This window comes from Malus sylvestris, chromosome 13, assembly GCF_916048215.2.
Source record: "Malus sylvestris chromosome 13, drMalSylv7.2, whole genome shotgun sequence".
NCBI classification, from domain to species: Eukaryota; Viridiplantae; Streptophyta; class Magnoliopsida; order Rosales; family Rosaceae; genus Malus; species Malus sylvestris.
The window spans coordinates 4,247,151-4,265,334 of NC_062272.1; the positions used below are offsets into that span (position 1 = coordinate 4,247,151).

At 36.0% G+C, this 18,184-nt stretch overlaps 2 protein-coding genes across 2 annotated transcripts; one reads left to right on the top strand and one right to left on the bottom strand.

The window, feature by feature from the left end:
- The first annotated feature begins 9,921 nt into the window (after positions 1-9,921).
- On the top strand, positions 9,922-15,374 carry LOC126595043 (probable protein S-acyltransferase 22). Its single transcript, XM_050261364.1, has 9 exons — positions 9,922-10,531; positions 10,619-10,732; positions 11,586-11,972; positions 12,373-12,441; positions 12,529-12,600; positions 13,040-13,168; positions 13,337-13,417; positions 13,783-13,971; positions 14,211-15,374. Exons 1-9 carry the CDS (start codon positions 10,490-10,492, stop codon positions 15,000-15,002), a joined length of 1,875 nt encoding a protein of 624 aa, XP_050117321.1. The 5' UTR covers positions 9,922-10,489; the 3' UTR covers positions 15,003-15,374.
- Positions 15,375-16,098: 724 nt separating this feature from the next.
- On the bottom strand, positions 16,099-17,440 carry LOC126595044 (uncharacterized). The gene has a single exon (XM_050261365.1). The coding sequence runs from the start codon at positions 17,267-17,269 to the stop codon at positions 16,262-16,264; it is 1,008 nt and encodes a 335-aa protein (XP_050117322.1). The 5' UTR covers positions 17,270-17,440; the 3' UTR covers positions 16,099-16,261.
- Positions 17,441-18,184: the final 744 nt, after the last annotated feature.

The following is an 18,184-nucleotide window of genomic DNA, read 5'->3' on the forward strand; positions in this document are numbered from 1 at the left end:
ATGATCGATCAGTCCCTTTCAAACTTGTTCCAAGTTCAATGTTTGGCTCACTTGCACTAACTATTTATTGTAGTTTATTCGGATTTTACTTTTGTCATTGTAATTGTTTTCGTACGTTCACGCTTGTAAACTTGTCAAAGAGAACTATATTGATGAAAGTGAAAATTTGAGTAACCTACATGAAATATTAGTGCAATTTGGTGTCTAAAAGGCGGATGCACACTGGGACTTAGGTGGTTTTAGGACTACCTGGAGTCCAAAAAAAAAACATGCGAAGGTCTTCTGATGATCCTTTGAATGTTTTGTACGAGTCTCCTTGTACTTACTAAGTGTTTGATATAATATCTGCTAGACATATCTCGACAAATTACCTAGACAACACTTGACAAATTTTATTGATATCACGCTTTGTTTCTATATAAAAAAAACTTGAGATCTTTACGACTCAAACCATCCAAGACTCGAATCTTGGTCCGCCCCACCACTATTAACGGTGTTTAAGAAAATTGAACTTGGTGTTCATATTTAATTTACTTATTCTTCTCTTTCTTTTTCCTACAAATGAGGGGTAAGCTCCTTGTTTCATTGTGATTATTCAATACATAAAGTGTTAGCCAGGAATACAATAATATCAAATCAATTAAAATCAATTAAGCAAATAATATCTTCGTTAGGTACAAATCACACTCAAAAGACTAAGGAGGATGACATAATATATCTCTAACAACTACATCATAATTTAATCTGATGATTATTAACGACTGTGTGAAAGCCTAGACCGAGTGAAAGACTTCCTGCTCAGAGTATTTAACTTGTTTAATTGGATTAATTACAAATTAGTGGATGATCATCTGGAAAACGAGACTGATTCAAAAGAAGAAAAGAACAAAATCTAACATTGGATATCATAAAAAAACATTATTTTACCTGGATTATTATTAAAAAGGAACAAAAAAGAAGCCAACAAAAAGAAGATACAAGATTTTTTTTATTTTTTATTTTTCCAAAAATCACCAACCCAATTATTATGTTGTGGTAGACAGCTACACTGCACTGCAACTGCTTGGTTTCCCTGTTGCACAAATCCGCACCCACTTTTAACATTTTTATTTTTGGTAAATCACTTTTAGAACTTGGAAGGAAGAAAAAATTGAGAAATGTTAAGGAGACTCTCAAAAATGAAAATTTTCATTTCATGAACTCTCCGTCACCTTATGTTTTTGGCACAATTCTCGTGCCAAAAATACAACTCTCTATGAATTCTCCGCTGCCTCATAACTCTCCGCCCCTCATATTTTGTATTATGTCCTAAAATTAAAATGCATGCATTAGCCATAATTATTTCCAATGTTCCAGTTTAGACAGTGCTAATTATTTTGGGAAATTGGAACGAATGACCCGTTTAACGAGTGATAAACTATATTAATTATTTAAAAATATATATATATATATATATATATATATATTTTTATATATATGTTGAATCCTTTACCCAATTGATAGTATTTTAGGTATTTTGACACACGCAAAGCCAAAGGGATATATCCCTTCTCATTGGTTGAGTTTCTCCCAGATTTGATACAATGCATGCAGTATATATGTGCATGCAAAGGTTTAAAAGCCGAGACTATATAAAATTAAGAGACACAGCAGCTTCATCGATGGCTGAAAAAGCATTAAAATCCCCATGTTCTTGAAATTTATATGATTTCAAATTATACTCGTTGTAGACACAACTACATTAATGACATGTTTACTAAAGCGGAATAGAATTGCACGCATTCTAAGCGATTCAAGTGCATGCTAATGAGAAATTTTCTAGTGTGCCCAGAACATGAGATGGTACATCACATATCATTATATAAATAGAGGGAAATTTTATTTTTCAAGTCTCTCCACTTGTATAATGACATGTGGTACGACCCCATGTTTCGAACACACTGATAAATCTCCATGTGCTAACAGTTTTGTTATAAATTAACAAGTGGGACTCAGCCTAAAATTAGGAATCAAACTTGTTAAGTTTTCGAGATTTAATTATTGAAGAAAGTATTTGGATTCCTAAATTTGGAGAATGATTTCAGCCTAGCCCAGACCGGCTAAATAATTACTCTTGGACACTGATGGGCTCAGACCAGCCCAAAGTCACATTGTATAAGATGGTTAGAAATATGGGCCCAGGTAGTAGGGCTGAATTTTCTTTTTGGTGTGAAATTTTTACCACATTTTTCAGGCCGAGTGGGGAATATAGGTGCGGGACACACATAGGATATACCAATATAGGTAGAGGGACCATCTAATCTAATCAAAATCCAAGAGGAGAAATATTTCAGTGTGTCGAGGCATGATTTTGTATAATAAGTGTCATAATACAAATAATTTATGATATTTGGTGTACTGAGCTGTATCACCGGCACATTAAAAAATATCTCAAGAGGAAAAAAGTTGGGACATTAGGTTAGCTAGGCCCAGGCATGATTGAATGCATAACATGTTTGTCTAAAGTTATGATGTAAATATTTATCTCAAAAGCCAAAAGGGCCAACACCCACCCAACATTTCCCCTTCTTTAATTTCCCATCGAGTAAAGAGTGAAAAGTGACCCTGACTCCTGCGCCTTTAATTCTCCATGGTCCTACTACTTCTTAGCCTTATGAAAATAAAGGCCACATAAATTTCGGTAGGATTGCATGATCATGATAGCTCTCACGTCAAGTGGATCATAAGTGAAACCAAAATTTAAGAGTCCTACATTTTTATCTAGCGATGCCCAGCAAATTTTAGAAGAATTCAATTGTTTTTAACTCAAAAACTTAAACTTTTTGTGAGAAGTAAGGCGATAGTTGAACTCTTAATTTGAAAATGAACTTACATTGACTGTACTTGATAGCGTGAATGAGCCCATATTTATCGTAAGTTTCAATCTATTTTGGAAAAAGGGAATGCCCTTGTAAGTTTACAACAAAAAAAACCAACGTGACACATGTATGCCATCACAATAATGTATCGTGCTATATATGTTCATTTCCTCCTCCTTATGTGTAGTTTTGGGGGCCCCTTGGAGTTTTATGGAGAAATTGCAAAGGAAAACAGAAAATCAGCAAGTTTGCCTCCCCAGTGCTCTCTCCTTTAATCTGACTGACATACTTTTCTGTATGATATTTATTTGCGTATATTTTTTTTAATTACGAAAGCTACATTCAGCAGTCCTTATCCATTACACATGTGTTCATTTTTGACAGCTAACTTGGGCTATCCAATAATCCAATGATTAATCTTAACACATCCTTAAAGGCCTAAACTAAATGGTCATAACCCTTTTTGGTATTATGGAACATGGCCTTGATTTTTACTCTTTTTCGTTTTTTTTTTTTAACAAACGATATTATTTATATTAAAAATAAGGGGTGGGTTTAGTCTCACAATCGGCTAGCAATAATGTGATTTAAACTCACATTTGATGAGAATCGAATCTAAAACATCTCAATTGACCTTTTAAACGAGCTTATGTTTTTTTTATTTTTTTTTAATGAATGTAAACTTCTTTTTTTCCCCTTTTTTTTTCCTTTTCATATGAATCAAATTTTGTTTCATATTTTTTTTCCTATAACTTTTATTTCACAAAATTTGTTTCATATTTTTTTTCAATTCTATTTTTTTCGTATAACTTCCTAGGCTATTTATACAACATTAAATTGTAGTTTTTAAATAATAAATTATGTTTGGCCCTATGGCCCTTTGGCCCTCGGTTGGAGACGGTTTTTTGTGACAGGGCTAAAACGAGCCCTTTGGCCCTCTGGCCCTCGGTTGGAGACGGATGCAAATATGGCCCTGTACTGTTCATTAAAATATTAATATCTTGGGGAATCTTGAAGGGCTAGAGGGCTCAAACCAGCCCTCTGGCCAACATTCGGTTGGAGATGGCCTAAGGTCCCTCATTTCCCCAATGTAGGCTTAATACTCTCAACACCCCCCTCACGTGTGACGAATTTTAAAGTCTAGCATGTGGACAATACAAATCAGGTAACGTGGAGCATGTATGGCCATTGGGCTTCACATGCGGGACAACTTGCTTTGTTATCATGAAGAGTCGAGGTTTCATCATAAAATTAATTGGTAGCTCTACTACTTATAAGTACATGTAAAGTTCCTTATTTCATCAATGTGAGATATATTCTAAAAAAAATGCTACTGTTCGAATATCTTAACTCACAATATTTTAATTTCTCTACATCACAATGTGATAATTGAATTAAAAGGTCGTCGTAATAATATCACGTTGCATGAAACGAGTAGAAAGAATAGTGGAAAGGAGTTTCATTTATGCGAAAGGACCATGGATTTCATTGGTTCCATCCAAGTCCAGCAAAGGGAAAGGGAAGCTATTGTCACGAGCATTGCGAATAAACAACTCAAAAGAAAAAGATGAAAGAAGGATGGTCGCGCGTCAAATGCTATCCAAACATATCCTTTTTTTTTTTTTTTGTAAGAATTCTGGAGATTCGTGAATCGTGTTTGTTCATTGTGCATTGTACGATCAATTTTTGTCATGTATTGTTTATGTTTAATTTTAAATAAAAATATTTAAAATAATTTATAACCGTACGATATACAATAAACGAATACGATTCACGAATTTTCAAGATCCTAATAAAGAATATCCAACGAGGATCCGGATTCAAATGCTATCACCTTCGTGTTTTACACGAGCTTCTAATTAACAAATAATTAATCATAATATTATTATAAACATAAATTTTGAGTCGTTTCATTCGTTTTTATTTTGTTGTTCATTTGTACTACCTTCGTATTCTTCTCGTAATCAGCGTCTTATAATTATTATATATTACTTAGAAGTAAGTAATCGAAGCAACAATTTCTTGGCAAATAGTTGGTTAGATTTTGACTTCTATTTCTACCAAAAATAACAACTCCTCATGTTTTGCTTATGCATCATTCTTTTGACTTTTTGGTAAAATTACGAAAATTTGGAACATTAACATTTTTATGAGACCTATTTGTCGATTTATGCCCTAACTTGTATAGAGATGCTAATTTTTTCTCTGAACTTTAATATTAGCAAATTATCTCTTGAATATTTATAAATAGTCAATTTCCTCCCATGTTAAATTTTGAAAATTTCCATTCATCTTGGTCATGTGGACAACACATGACAACTGTATGTGAACAAAAAAGTAATTTTGTTTTGATAAATGTGCGCAAAGCCGATACTTTGCAACTTCTAATTGTATTCTCATAACTAATTCAAACAGAAAGTGTAAGGAATCAACTAGTGGAAGAGAAGAAAAAACAAAAAGCAATATGCTGTCCACATGCGAGATAAAATTACTTTATTGACCTCAAACATTTGCGATGTGACTAAAATGTATAGACAATTAGATGGAAAATACCAAAATTTAACGTTTAGGGGCAAATTGGCTAATTATAAAGTTCAGAATAAGCAATCAACTAAAATTAAAGTTCATGAGAAAAATTAGCAACTTCTTACAATTTCGGGGAGAAAACCAACAATATCTCTTTTTATTAACTCATTGAACACTTTTAGTTTTTACTTTTTTTACAACAAGATTTACAAATATATTCACTCGCAACTCCTCAAAACAATGCTTAGATTTATCTTGAATATTTTTCAGGAGCGATTCAAATATAGAACTTCAAATACAAAGATAAATATTTTTAGGGAAAACTTGATATAAGTACAATTTTTTTAGCCAATAGTAGTAATAGTCAAATTTATTAAAATAAGTCCAATTCCTTAAATTTAATTATTTAATTATCAATAATTATCTATTCAATGATAAGATTTATTATGAAAATCAAATTTCTTCCTAATTATCTCTTTGATTATTTCTTTTTATTTTATTTTTTTGTTATTTATTGTTCTTCCTCCTGCTTTAAACCCCATTTATAGATTTATTTTTATTTTTATAATCAACCTATATCATAGGTTAATTATTTTTATGTATCTATATAACATATTCTTTTTTATAATCAATGTGTCACAGATTAATGTGTCTTACTCGTAGGTATATTATGTTTTTTCCTATCTTTTAATTAGGTTTCATATCTCGCTTACAGGTATAATATACATTCATATATTTGTTACTTGAGTTATGGTATAATGTTTTGTAGATAATTTATGTTAGTATATTAGTTTTTTTGTTATAAGATATTAATTAGATTTTTTGGAGTTGAAAAATGCATAATATTAGAAGATTTTAATTGATTTTTAATATTTAAAAAAATATAAAACGAGTATAAAAAAAATAAAAACATGTAATTAGATAACTTGACTCACTCTTAAAAACTATCTATATTTTTTGACCTAGATCTAAAAGCCCCATATTTTTTAACACTTAAACCTACTCACCTTTTAAGATGTAAAAATAATTTTCAAATATTATTTTTCACATCCCATACATACTCTTGTTAATTGATAACATAACTTGAATAAAGTAAAGAAAAACAAGCGCAAAATTAAATAAGTGTACATAAAAAGAAAATTGTGTGTATAATTATTTTTTCTTAAATTTATATATAATTGCTTGAAAAAAAAAAAACTGAGAAAAGCAGCTTCTGTCTCACCGTCACCGCAATTGCCACATGATCTCGACATTGGTCCCAAAGAGAAAAGAACAAGAGCAGAAATGTATCAATCATCTATCCACTACAGCTTCGTATGATGTAGAAGCCGACATGTACTGTGTGAACCGTCGATTCCATCATCAATCACAACCATCATACAGCTTTGCTGGACATCCACGGTCGTAATTATCCGTCTGGTCAACGTACACGGAAATAGGTGGGGTCTCGTTGAGTTTTGAGGCCCGAGATGCGGACAGATCGAGATCCAAAGAATTTAATGCAGCCCAACAACTGTGTCAGCGACCCTATACGTAAACTCGCTTTATTCTTTTCACTTTTTACCTCAAATTTTTTTAAGAATTTTAACGAAATTGTTTCGGTACTGTTCATTTTAATGAAAAATTATATTTTTACATTAAAAAATCAATCTTGGTACTATTCATTTTACCATTTATTTTGTCCTTATCGTTAAAACTTAAAGTTTTCAACCTATTTATTAGTTTTCCTTATTTTTTACCCAAACAAACCAGTAAAATTTCACATTTGTATCAATAAAGCTAATTCTACTTCTTATAATTTCACTGAAATAATAATACCACGAGGCCGTGTGTTGGATACATTGAAAAAAATTTCATATGTAGATTCATGTTACAATCTTCTTGATTACCAACTTGACATTTAATTGTAGTGTTTTTTACGTTGGTGATATTCACACACCTAACACTATTGTTATTTTTTTATCTTTAATCTTCTTCAATTCATTTAATTCGACGGTCATAAATTGAGTGAAGTATGTGTGAAGCAAAAATGAGTGTGTAGATAGCTATCCTATTTTTATTAGGATGGTAATTTTTTTGTTAGGATGGTACTACATATTCTAAATTTGTGCACTGAATGAGATATCATATTCTACACCATCTAACTTTTATTTATAACTATTAATTAAATTCCAACTTGAATTAATGTATAAATTTGATTGATGACACATTATTTGGTGCATAAATATGGGAATTTGGATTCTCTTTGGACATTAGTCTCTAGACCTTAAGGGAAATATTAGCCCTTGGTTTGTGCGAAAGAAAAATTGGTGCCCTTGGTTTATGTCAAGTGGATCAATAAAATGAGATAATAAAAACCACCAAATTCAATTTGAATTTTGAATTATCTGATCTTTGAGTTTTAGACATAGAGATCCGGAGCAAATCTTTACTCTAAGTTTGGTGATCGAATTATTTTTTGTACTATTTTATAACGTTATTTAGTGTGTCATCGAGTCCAAAATCTGACAAGAAAAGGACAAATGCAAATTGACAAAATGTTTTTAGAAACTCTAAAACCAGTGCCCATCCCTCCGATGCATGGACTTCGCAATCTGCACCATCCCCTTCGATTGCCCCTTTTGAGCCTTTTCTCACTGTTATGTCACTCTCGTTCCTTCTGGCTCTCTAACACATTGCTTATATCCATTTAAGTGGCGGAACTAGAATTTTGTAACAATAAGGTCATAATTTTAGTCTAAAAAAACATTATCAAATCATTTTTTTATATACTACTTGCCAAGTTATGCCACATTTTGTCTGAAGCTTTTTATTGAACACAAAAAATAGGAAAAGAAAAATAAAGAAAAGAACTGCATATAGTTATACAAGGGGTTGCACAAAATAAGCGGCAATTAGTAATTCAATGCTTTTGACTTGTTCTTTTAGTTTGCTGCAGTTATGTATAGTGTTATACACACATATATAGATTTAAGTTATGAAGCTAGCTATTGGGGTCATGAGCAGCCAATGATCCCATATTAGCTTCATCACTGCCTCACACACATTTTCTAGCTCTGAAGAAACTTTTGGTACTGCCCAAATATGAGAACAACTTGTACTATGTCGTTCGTTGAGCAACTCTCTTACCAATAGTCTCTTCGGAGCACAAGACTTTTTTACTTTAGGGTTTAGGAAACTTGTACTTTTATAGCTATGGATCTAATGGCTAAGGATCTTCATGCATACTTTTCTCCGGTTCATATAAGAAATATCTGTAAACAAGTGAATCTTGTTCCATTACCTTATAAATCTTTATTTTTGGTCGAAAGATTATTTTATAACGCTATCTGTCTGATTACCAAGATGAAACGATACACCCATGTAAACGTATATAAAAGTTATAACCGATGATAAAACACATTCTCTCAAATACAAAAAAAAACAAACACATCCATGCAAATCACTATTTCTAGACTGGGTTTAGTTAATTGGATGGTAATGGTTTCAACTTTCAACACATGAGTTGAGAGACCAATTAAGTACTGGTTTGGTGCTGATGTGCTTTTATAAAAAGTGGGTATAAAAAAAAGTTAAGCTCAAAAAAGTGTTTGGTAAACATTTAAAAACAGCTTATTTTCACAGTTTTTGATGAAAAAAAGCTGAAAACGTGAAACAGCAAAAATAAGCTTATTCTCACAGCACAGCAGAATCAGTTTTTTTTCAAAGCACATCAATACCTAACCAGCCTTAAATTTATCCAAACTAATGGCGTGCAAAAGAACAAACGTGAACCTTAAGCATTCTTCAAAGCAAAGCAATAGAGAGGGAGAGAGAGAAAACAAAGTAGGACCATTCAACATCAACATCCTTGTTTGTAAATGTATGCAGAATTACTCAAGTTCTTAGAAGGTTTGATGGTAAGGCAAAAGATACATCCAAACTTGGGTCTTTTTCTTGAGGCATCAATCCAACCACCCCCTCCTTGTAATTTTAGACAACATGATGAACAAAAAAACAGCATTCAATTTAAGTAGGTATTTGTCCAGTTCCTATAAGGAGTTAGCACCATAAGAAATACAAAGTTTTCCCATTAGAAAATACAAGATGGATGGACTTACTTACATTGGTTACTTCATTGAAGCGTTATCTCAAACAATAATTAGCAATGAATTCTCACTGTAACTGTTAGTTTTGAATACCGTCACAATAATATAAGGCTCATTTGGAAGTGTTTTTAAAATAGTTGAAAATGCTTTTGATGATGCTTTTAGAACCAATCGTTGGTAAAAATGTAAGTAAATCTTAGAAAAAACACTTAAAGTACTTCTTACAAGAAGCACACAACACAACTAAGAAACCCTTCAAATATTTTTAGAACCCAAAAACATCTTATCTAAAAACAATTTCAATTATTTTAAAAACAATTTCAAACGAGCTTCTACATATTACGGAGAGATAATGAACACGGTTGCATGGGGGTTGAGGGCAATTACAAAAAGGAGAGGGAAACAACTGTGAACTGTCTGTTGCACTGGTCTGTGACACACATGATTTGCCCAGAGGAAAAGGTAACGCTAGCAACAAATAAAAAAGTAATAGGTTGGTTGTAAGTAATTATAGGCAACGAAAGAAAACCAGAGACCCTCTCTCTCCTCCTCCTCCTCCTCTCTCTCCTCACATCTCATCTGTGTACAGTCAACCAGCCATAGATCTTTTGCTCAAGTAAAAAGAGGCCCTGCGGAAAGAAACAAGAGAAAATCCAAAACCAGCTAAGGTCCTCTCTTTTTCTCTCACCTTCCATAACGCAAAGGTTATGATTGAGTGAACCAGGACTAAGCTTCCTCATTGCTGTTTGTTGCCCATTTCTCTCAAAAACCCACTCTCTCTCCACCCTTTGAGCTCCTTTTTCCCTCTGATTAGACACCCTCCTGGAAGATGTTAATCCAGTCTCTGTTGGGTTGGTTCCACACTACCTCAATTGTTTTTAATTCACCTGGAAAATGAGGGAAACTGGAGGAAAATAAGTAAAAGATACACCCAAGTCAGGATTTTTCTTCCCCATACATTGTTTTCTCTGCTTTTCAATCTTGGGTTTTCAGCATTCCAGCTGAAAATAGTGAAAGATGAGGATGCATGGATGGCAACTTCCATACCATCCTCTCCAGGTAAAAATCTTTGCCGCCATTGTTGTTTAAGATCAGTCAATTGGAGTACTAATCTTGTTTTGCGGGGTTGTTTTTGCATCTCTGAAGGTGGTGGCTGTTGCTGTATTTCTGGCTCTGGCGTTTGCTTTCTATGTGTTCTTTGCTCCTTTTGTTGGAAGGAAACTTTTTCAGTATGTTGTGATGGGACTCTACACTCCTCTTGTAAGTCATTTTCTTTTGAATCCCTTAATTTTGTGCTCATGTTTTGGTGGTTTGACAGCTGAGATCCGTTTTTTTATTGTTGTTTATTCATGTCTGAAATTTATTCTCCAATCTGGGTTCTTGCTTTTTCTGGGTTTGATTAATTCTGGTTCGTATCATTCATTTTAGCTGATAAGGGAAATGGGTTGCTTGTCTTTTAGCTTGTGTGATTTCTGTTGCATGAAATTTCCAAATTTAATGTGTTAAAGTACGAGATTTTGACAACTTGTGTGGACAAAAGCACATAATTTGAGTGTCTAGCTCTATCGTTCTGTATTCTCGAAATTTTGAAGTGATTTCTGCTGATGTTGCAGTGCCCTATAGAGATTACAAATAAGCTTGTTCGGAGAATATCTTTTGTCCGTGCAGCCATTTCTATAGTAGCAATCTAGTTGTGTTGATTTTATAAATAACTAAATTGAAGTTTGAGACGTCAATCCACCGTTCTTATTGCTCTCTATTTTCATTGCCTTGAGAATCTAGACCATATATAGTTTCCCATTGCTTGAGTGAAAGGACATTAAATTGGGTAATGCGGGCAGTCCAAATTTCTAAACCAAATTTTGTAAACGAAAGGATGTGGATGTTGATGATTAGATTATTAAGTGTTGATTAACGTGCTTATTTCCTATTGGTGACACATTTGGTTTAAAAATTTGGTCTCCCCAACATTATCCCATTAAATTTGGAGCTCCATGTAACATGTTTGATGTGCCAGTTAACGAAATAGATTTACATTTTTCTTGATTGCATCCAATATAATATTACTTCTACCTATGCCCTCCTCGTTAAGTAACATCTATTTTCTTTTCAGATTACATGTGCCTTCAGCCTATATATTTGGTGTGCAGCTGCTGATCCAGCAGATCCACGAGTTTTTAGGTCAAAGAAATATCTCAACATTCCAGCCGATGAAAAGCATAAAAGAACAAAAGATTCCAAACTATGTGGGGAATCAACATCATCAATGAATGACGCTAATGCAGCTGGAGGAAAACCTTTGGATAAGGATGTTCTGGGCAAAGATGGGACTTCTAAAATGTCCACCAGTGATGGTGGAAAGAGTCCATCAGAACATTCATCTTGCTTTCTACTAGCTTGTTCTCCGTGTGCTTATGTCTGCAATTGCTCCGGTTCAAGTGAGGAATCTCTGCAACAAGGTGAAGACGGCATGTTCTATTGCAGCTTATGTGAAGTTGAGGTGTGTAAATGCAGTTGACATCTACTAAATTTCATTCTTCTTCCCATACATTTCCTGAGTCGTGCTCTGCATTAAATAACAAGCAGCGGAAACTGAAGGACTCATTTGAGGTGTCAGGTCAATAGTGTTGCATGCAGATATTTTGTACTCTAGTTTTGGTTTACATTTAGGAGATATCCTACTGCAAAAGTGGGATTGGTTGCGTTTCATGATTGCCTAACTAGTTTTCCTATTTTGTATTTTGTTTTCTAAGAGAAAAGCTTAATTAAAATGTAACCTGTTGGGGATCATTTCCTCCTAATATCTTCTCAAGCATCTCCTAACCATTCTTAAATTATTCATGGCACTTGCTTTGATGGTGTACTTAGTTGCTGTAATCCAAATAATTCTTCGCACACAGGTTTACAAGTACAGCAAGCACTGCAGAGTTTGTGACAAATGTGTTGACCAGTTCGATCATCACTGCAGGGTATACACGATCTTGATTGGTTGAATATCCTATTTTCTTTTGCGTGCCTTTGTAACTCCTCTAATTTCATTCAATTTTGATTTGTAGTGGCTTAACAACTGTATTGGCAAAAAGAATTACCGACAATTTTTCACCCTTATGGTTACTTCTCTCCTCTTGGTAAGCATGCCCCCTCCATTCTTTGCCTTTAAGATTCTTTAATAGCCCTTTGAGTTTGCTCCAGTTCCAGATAACCCGTGCCCTCTAATCATCCCCCATGCACTCTAGCCTTTTCTTTAAAATCTTGATGAAGCTTTGCCAGTGATTCCATATGTCATCTATTCTTACCAGATATGACCTTTGCTTTAGAACTCGTAGGACTCTTCCTTGGCAATATTGCTAATCAATTTCGTTTTCACCATTGGCTTTCCCCAACTGTTACCTCGACAGCCTTTCCTGGTTTCCTTATCCTATATTATCTGTCATTATGCCCAAAAGCAACAAGCCGGAACCTGAAGATGGCCTCAGAGTAAGCATTTTTATTTTCAAGTCACTTTCATTCGAATTAATTATTGACAGATATGTACATGGTTTGTGCACCATGTGCTTGAGATTGCAGCTTATTTTACAATGGTCAACTGGAATCTTTGTGATTATCTGCTGTATTATTGAGAGGAAGCATATCTCTGTGGATATTTCATCCAAGTTGGGAAGCAGTTTCTCTTTGGCGCCTTTCATCATTGTGGTGGTGAGTCTTCAGCTATTGTCTTGATTTCCAATTTAGCTGGATGTCCTAATCAACCTTCTGTAAATTCGTGGCTTTTCTAGTCTAGCTGAGAAATTCCTACGTGATGAGAATTATTTTATCTGATTTGTGCTAGTACTATAGAACTTATGAAATTCTTAAGCTTTGCAGGCAGCTTGCAGCCTTTTGGCTATGATTGCAACCCTTCCGATTGCACAGCTTTTCTTTTTTCATATCCTCCTTATAAAGAAGGTTAGCCTTGCAATTGCTTCATACATAATCATGTTGGCGTTTTCGTTTTATATTTACTATAGAGGATCAAGTCCTTGTAATAATTGTTTGGATCATTTTTGTCATTACAGTTTCAGGATCCGTTTCAATGCCTCCGATTTCTTTTTCTCTAGTAGTTGTTAGTCACCCGTCTCACTGTCAATGAGCATTAATAATTATTCGCCAATATGATACTTGTCCATTGAATATCTGTCTGTTTCACCTCAATTTCTTGCTTAACAGTTCACTTGCAGAACCTATCTTATCCTTTTTCACGCAGAATGTATGTTTTTGGTGAATACAATAAATTGTTAATTAGCTAACAATGGTAACCTGCAATTGTGCAGGGAATCAGCACGTATGATTACATCATCGCTTTGAGGGAGCAGGAGCAAGAGCAACAAGGAGTTGGAGGTCAGCAGAGTGCTCAAATGTCTCCTGCTAGCTCACTTACGGGATTAAGCAGTGCAAGCTCCTTTAATACTTTCCACCGTGGCGCATGGTGTACACCTCCACGACTGTTCCTTGAAGATCAGGTAATCTGACCTGCAACTGTTTTTCTACAGTAGATAGTGCTTCCTGATCTGTGTTTATACTTGTTCCATTGGGTGGTTGTTTTCCAAGTGATGGACTTTTCTAGAGTTTCTCCTCCTTAGCATAAGCATCAGTGCAAGCTCCTTTTCCATAGGGCTTGCCAATCTGTAAATTGCAGTAACAGCCCTGATATTAGAAAACAAAATGAGCTGATTTTGTTTTGCTGTTTTCCTTTTTCCAGTTTGATGTTGTGCCCCCAGAGACCGGATCTGTCAGTTCATGCGGAAAAAAGATGGTGGGAGGGGAACCAGTTAAGAAGAAGAATGCACCAGTAAAGATAAGTCCGTGGGCTCTGGCAAGGTTAAATGCCGAAGAGGTATCAAAAGCTGCAGCAGAGGCAAGAAAGAAGTCCAAGATCCTGCAGCCTGTGAGACGGGATGCTCCTTTTGTACTAGAAAGAGACAGCAGCTTTGGCGGAAGCAGTGGGCGCCGAATGGTTCCAAGGCCTGACAATAACAGAAGGCGACCTACCAAGCGGGTGCGACTCCCAGCTGACCTTCCCATGGAGTCTGTAACTAAGGGTTCAGCTATAGCTGTTGACAAGGGCTTTACTGAGACATCGACTAGTTTGGCCCCTCTTCAGCTTGAAGCTCGGAGTGCTTTCCAAACAAGCCGAGCTATGTCAAGCTCCACAGGAATTGTTGCTTCTTCTCCCGAGAGCAGTTTAGACTCACCTGACATCCATCCCTTCCGGGTGTCATCATCAGGAGCTGAAGAGGCAAGGCGGCTTACAGGTCTGCCTGCAGGCGCTATTGCAGCTGGCCAGAGGGGAATACCACTATCAAGGTCAACCAGTGATGGGTACGAAGGGTATGAGGCGTCGGGTGGAGAAGACAGCGACAGGGTTCCTACTAGAATTGTCCAAAGGTCTACAAACTGGAGTAACCTTCTCTTTCGGTCTGATCAGGACGAACGGGTCGTCAAACTGAACGCCTCATCATCTTCTGGCCTGGCTAACACAAGAAAGCTCTGATCAACAACTGCGATTTATCGGAACTTAGGTGATTTTAATTTTAATTCTTTCATTCGTGGGGCTGTAATCGGCGTCGAGATCTTAGTCTCAGGGCTTCATGCGATGTACAGAAATTACTAAAGTTTGGTTTCAAACTTTTAACCGAGATGCACATACTTCTGTATTGTCTGGTGAGCTTAATTGCAGCCACAGCCTCAGCTGGATTAATGTCGGTAAGTAGTTTCTTTCTTCCTCCCCAACTGGCTGGGTAAAACAATATGGATAATTTACTACTTCAAATGGCTTCCCAATTCATACAGACAGCTTGTAGCCATTAAAGCATTTCTGGGTCATAAAAACAATTTTTGGTGCTTTATGGAGAAGTGTTTATGATGGGCTTGTATGAAATTGCTTCTTTAGAAAGTTATTTTACTTATAAGTGCTTGTATTGTAATCACGTTGAAAAATTCACGACTAATGCTTTTTCAAAAGGCGTTTCTGTTATGGATGATTGTCTAAAATTTTTTTAGTTTTAATGAAAAAAAGACAAAAAAAGATGTAGTAAATAGTACCAAAGAAAGGTAAAATGTGATTTTTCGTTAAAAGTAAACAGTACCGGAAGTATTTCGTTAAAACTCTTTTTTTTTTGTCAAACATCGTTTAAAAGCGCTTCGATTATATATTTGCTTCCAGATTTATTATTGTGCGTAGCATCTCAGTTCCTAAGAGGTTGTGCATTCATCCGCATTTCACTGAATCCAAATATAAGGCCAAATGCCGCCTTGTTACTTGTTAGACTCGCAATTTGGAAACTGGTTTTAAGTTTATTAATCGATAGTGCCTTTCACTGCATCCTAACACAAGCAACTACCAAAACCAGAGAACTCAAAGAAGCTCAAGCTTGAAGAACTAACCACATCAAATGAACCCAGATTCAGCAAGGCGAGGTATGCATCTCGTATCAACTTTAAAATCGACAGATCTAAATGCGCAGATAGCTTCTTCGTTGGAACAAATTGTACTTTCAGAAGGAGCTGCAAGCGCTATGGCTTCGCTTTACATACCAATCCGAAAACAACAATGCCATCCGTTTCCCACAATCGTCGAAACACGAAAATCAGGCAACACCAATTGTATTTACAAGCCATTTGTATTGATCACATACATTTGATTTTATTCTTTTACACATAAAGTCCGACTCTGATGTACTAAACTACACTAGCAAATAACGAGTGCAGACATTCTAAATTAGAGCTTGCAGACTGACCTGAAGCTCCTCGTCAAGCATATGCAACCGAAACAAGATGAGGGACTTTTCCGTTGTCGAAGGGCAAGCTCACATACTCCCCAGCAAACTCCTCAGCAATTTCCATGGCAAGCTCACCATTCACGGCCTTGCAATACATATACAACACCGTATTTGCGGCGGCATTGTAGAGCATGAGCAGCACGAGAGAAGTCGCAGTCACCACAATTTGCACCACAAACGCCCAGCTCGTCCAACCATCAGTATCTCCCTTCAAATCCAATGCCGAAACCCAACTGCAGAACCCCAAAACCCCCACGAAAAAGCCGAAAAATATCAGCAACCGCAATGCCACCCATCTCATTCCCTTGATCAAATTCGCACTTCGGGTCAAGGACCCGAACCCCCATTTTGATTCTACCACCACCACAACACCAGCCAGTGTCCAATTCACTTGAAGATGCAGCAAAACCAGAAACAGAGCAGTCACAACAACCGCTAAAAACCCAATGAAATAAGGCGAAGAGTACTCCAATTCAAACCCCATGAGCTCAGCTCCTCGAACCACCAAGAACACGAACAGCCCGAAAAGAACAAAAACCAATAAAACGAGGACCTGGGAAATGAAAGCAGTGCCCAATAGAGGGAAGAAGGAGGAGACGACGGATTTGACGGCGGAGACGAGCTTGACCGGCCGGCCATATAATCCGTGAAACACACTGTAAGTGATCGACCCAAGGGCGCAGAGGGAGAAGACGACGGCGAAGAGGGAGAAAGCAAGGGCGATGAGAAGGGTTTTGGCGGGGATGATGGGTTGGTGCTGATGGGGGTCGAAAGTTGAGATTTCGAGGAATATCTTGGAGTTGTCTGGGACTCGATCGGCGAGGAGGTTCTGGATTGTGGGGTAAACGGTGGAGGAGAAGGCGAGAGGGAGGAGGAAGAGGACTGAGAGGGCTAGGAAGTGGCAGGAGTGGGCGTTGACTATGCGCTTGGATTCGTTGAGGACTGTGCAAACGGTTAGAGGCGGAGATGGGATTGCCATGGCTGATCCGGAACGAAGAAGTTTGAAGGTTTTGGAACTGCAGGTGGAAGGAAGCCAATGATGAAGAAGGTGATAATTTGGAGGAATTGGCTGTTGGGGACTGAACGGGCCTGGCTATGTTTTCTTGGGTTGGTCTTCGTCGGGCCGCCGGTACAACTCAGTCAAACGTAATGCTGTATCACGTCAATCACACAATGTTACGTGAATAAAATTAAGAACTTGGATTGTCCTCCCATTTCGGTGTCCTCATGCTCTCTTGTTTTATGTGGTCACGGTTAAGCCATGTTAATATTTTATATTATTTTTTTATAAAAATAATAAAACAAAAAGAAATATTAATATAAAATGTTAACGTGGCTTAACCGTAACCACACAAATAGAAGGGCACGAGGAGGGCACCGAAATGGGAGGGCAGACAATCCAAGTCCTAAAATTAAAAGATGTAACAGCCTAATAGAGTTGAGATACAATAACTAAATTTCACTCGTATTTTTTATCTGGGGTATTTATTAAAAATGTCCCTTGAAAAGTACTTCAAACATCACTTTTTTTTTTAATTGAGTCACTTTTTTAACTTGACTTTCATTTGTGTTTCTTTTATATTTTACAAATATTATACCTTGTTTAGGGGTGGTTTGGGAGTGAGGTGCTTAAAAAAAAAACATCCATGAAAAAAAGCTGTGAGGGTTTTAGGTGTTTGGTAAACTAAAAAAAAATGGCTTATTTTGGAAGCTGCTGTGAAAATAAGCTGAAATCAAAGGAAAAAGCTGAAGCTGCTATTTGCAGCTTTGGAAAACTGGCTTTTTTTCAAAGCACATGGAGCTACATGCTCCTTTAATGAAAAGACTCACTATCAGACTGCTTTTTTTTTCAAAAGCACTTTTACAAAAAAGTTTACCAAACACTCTGCTGCTT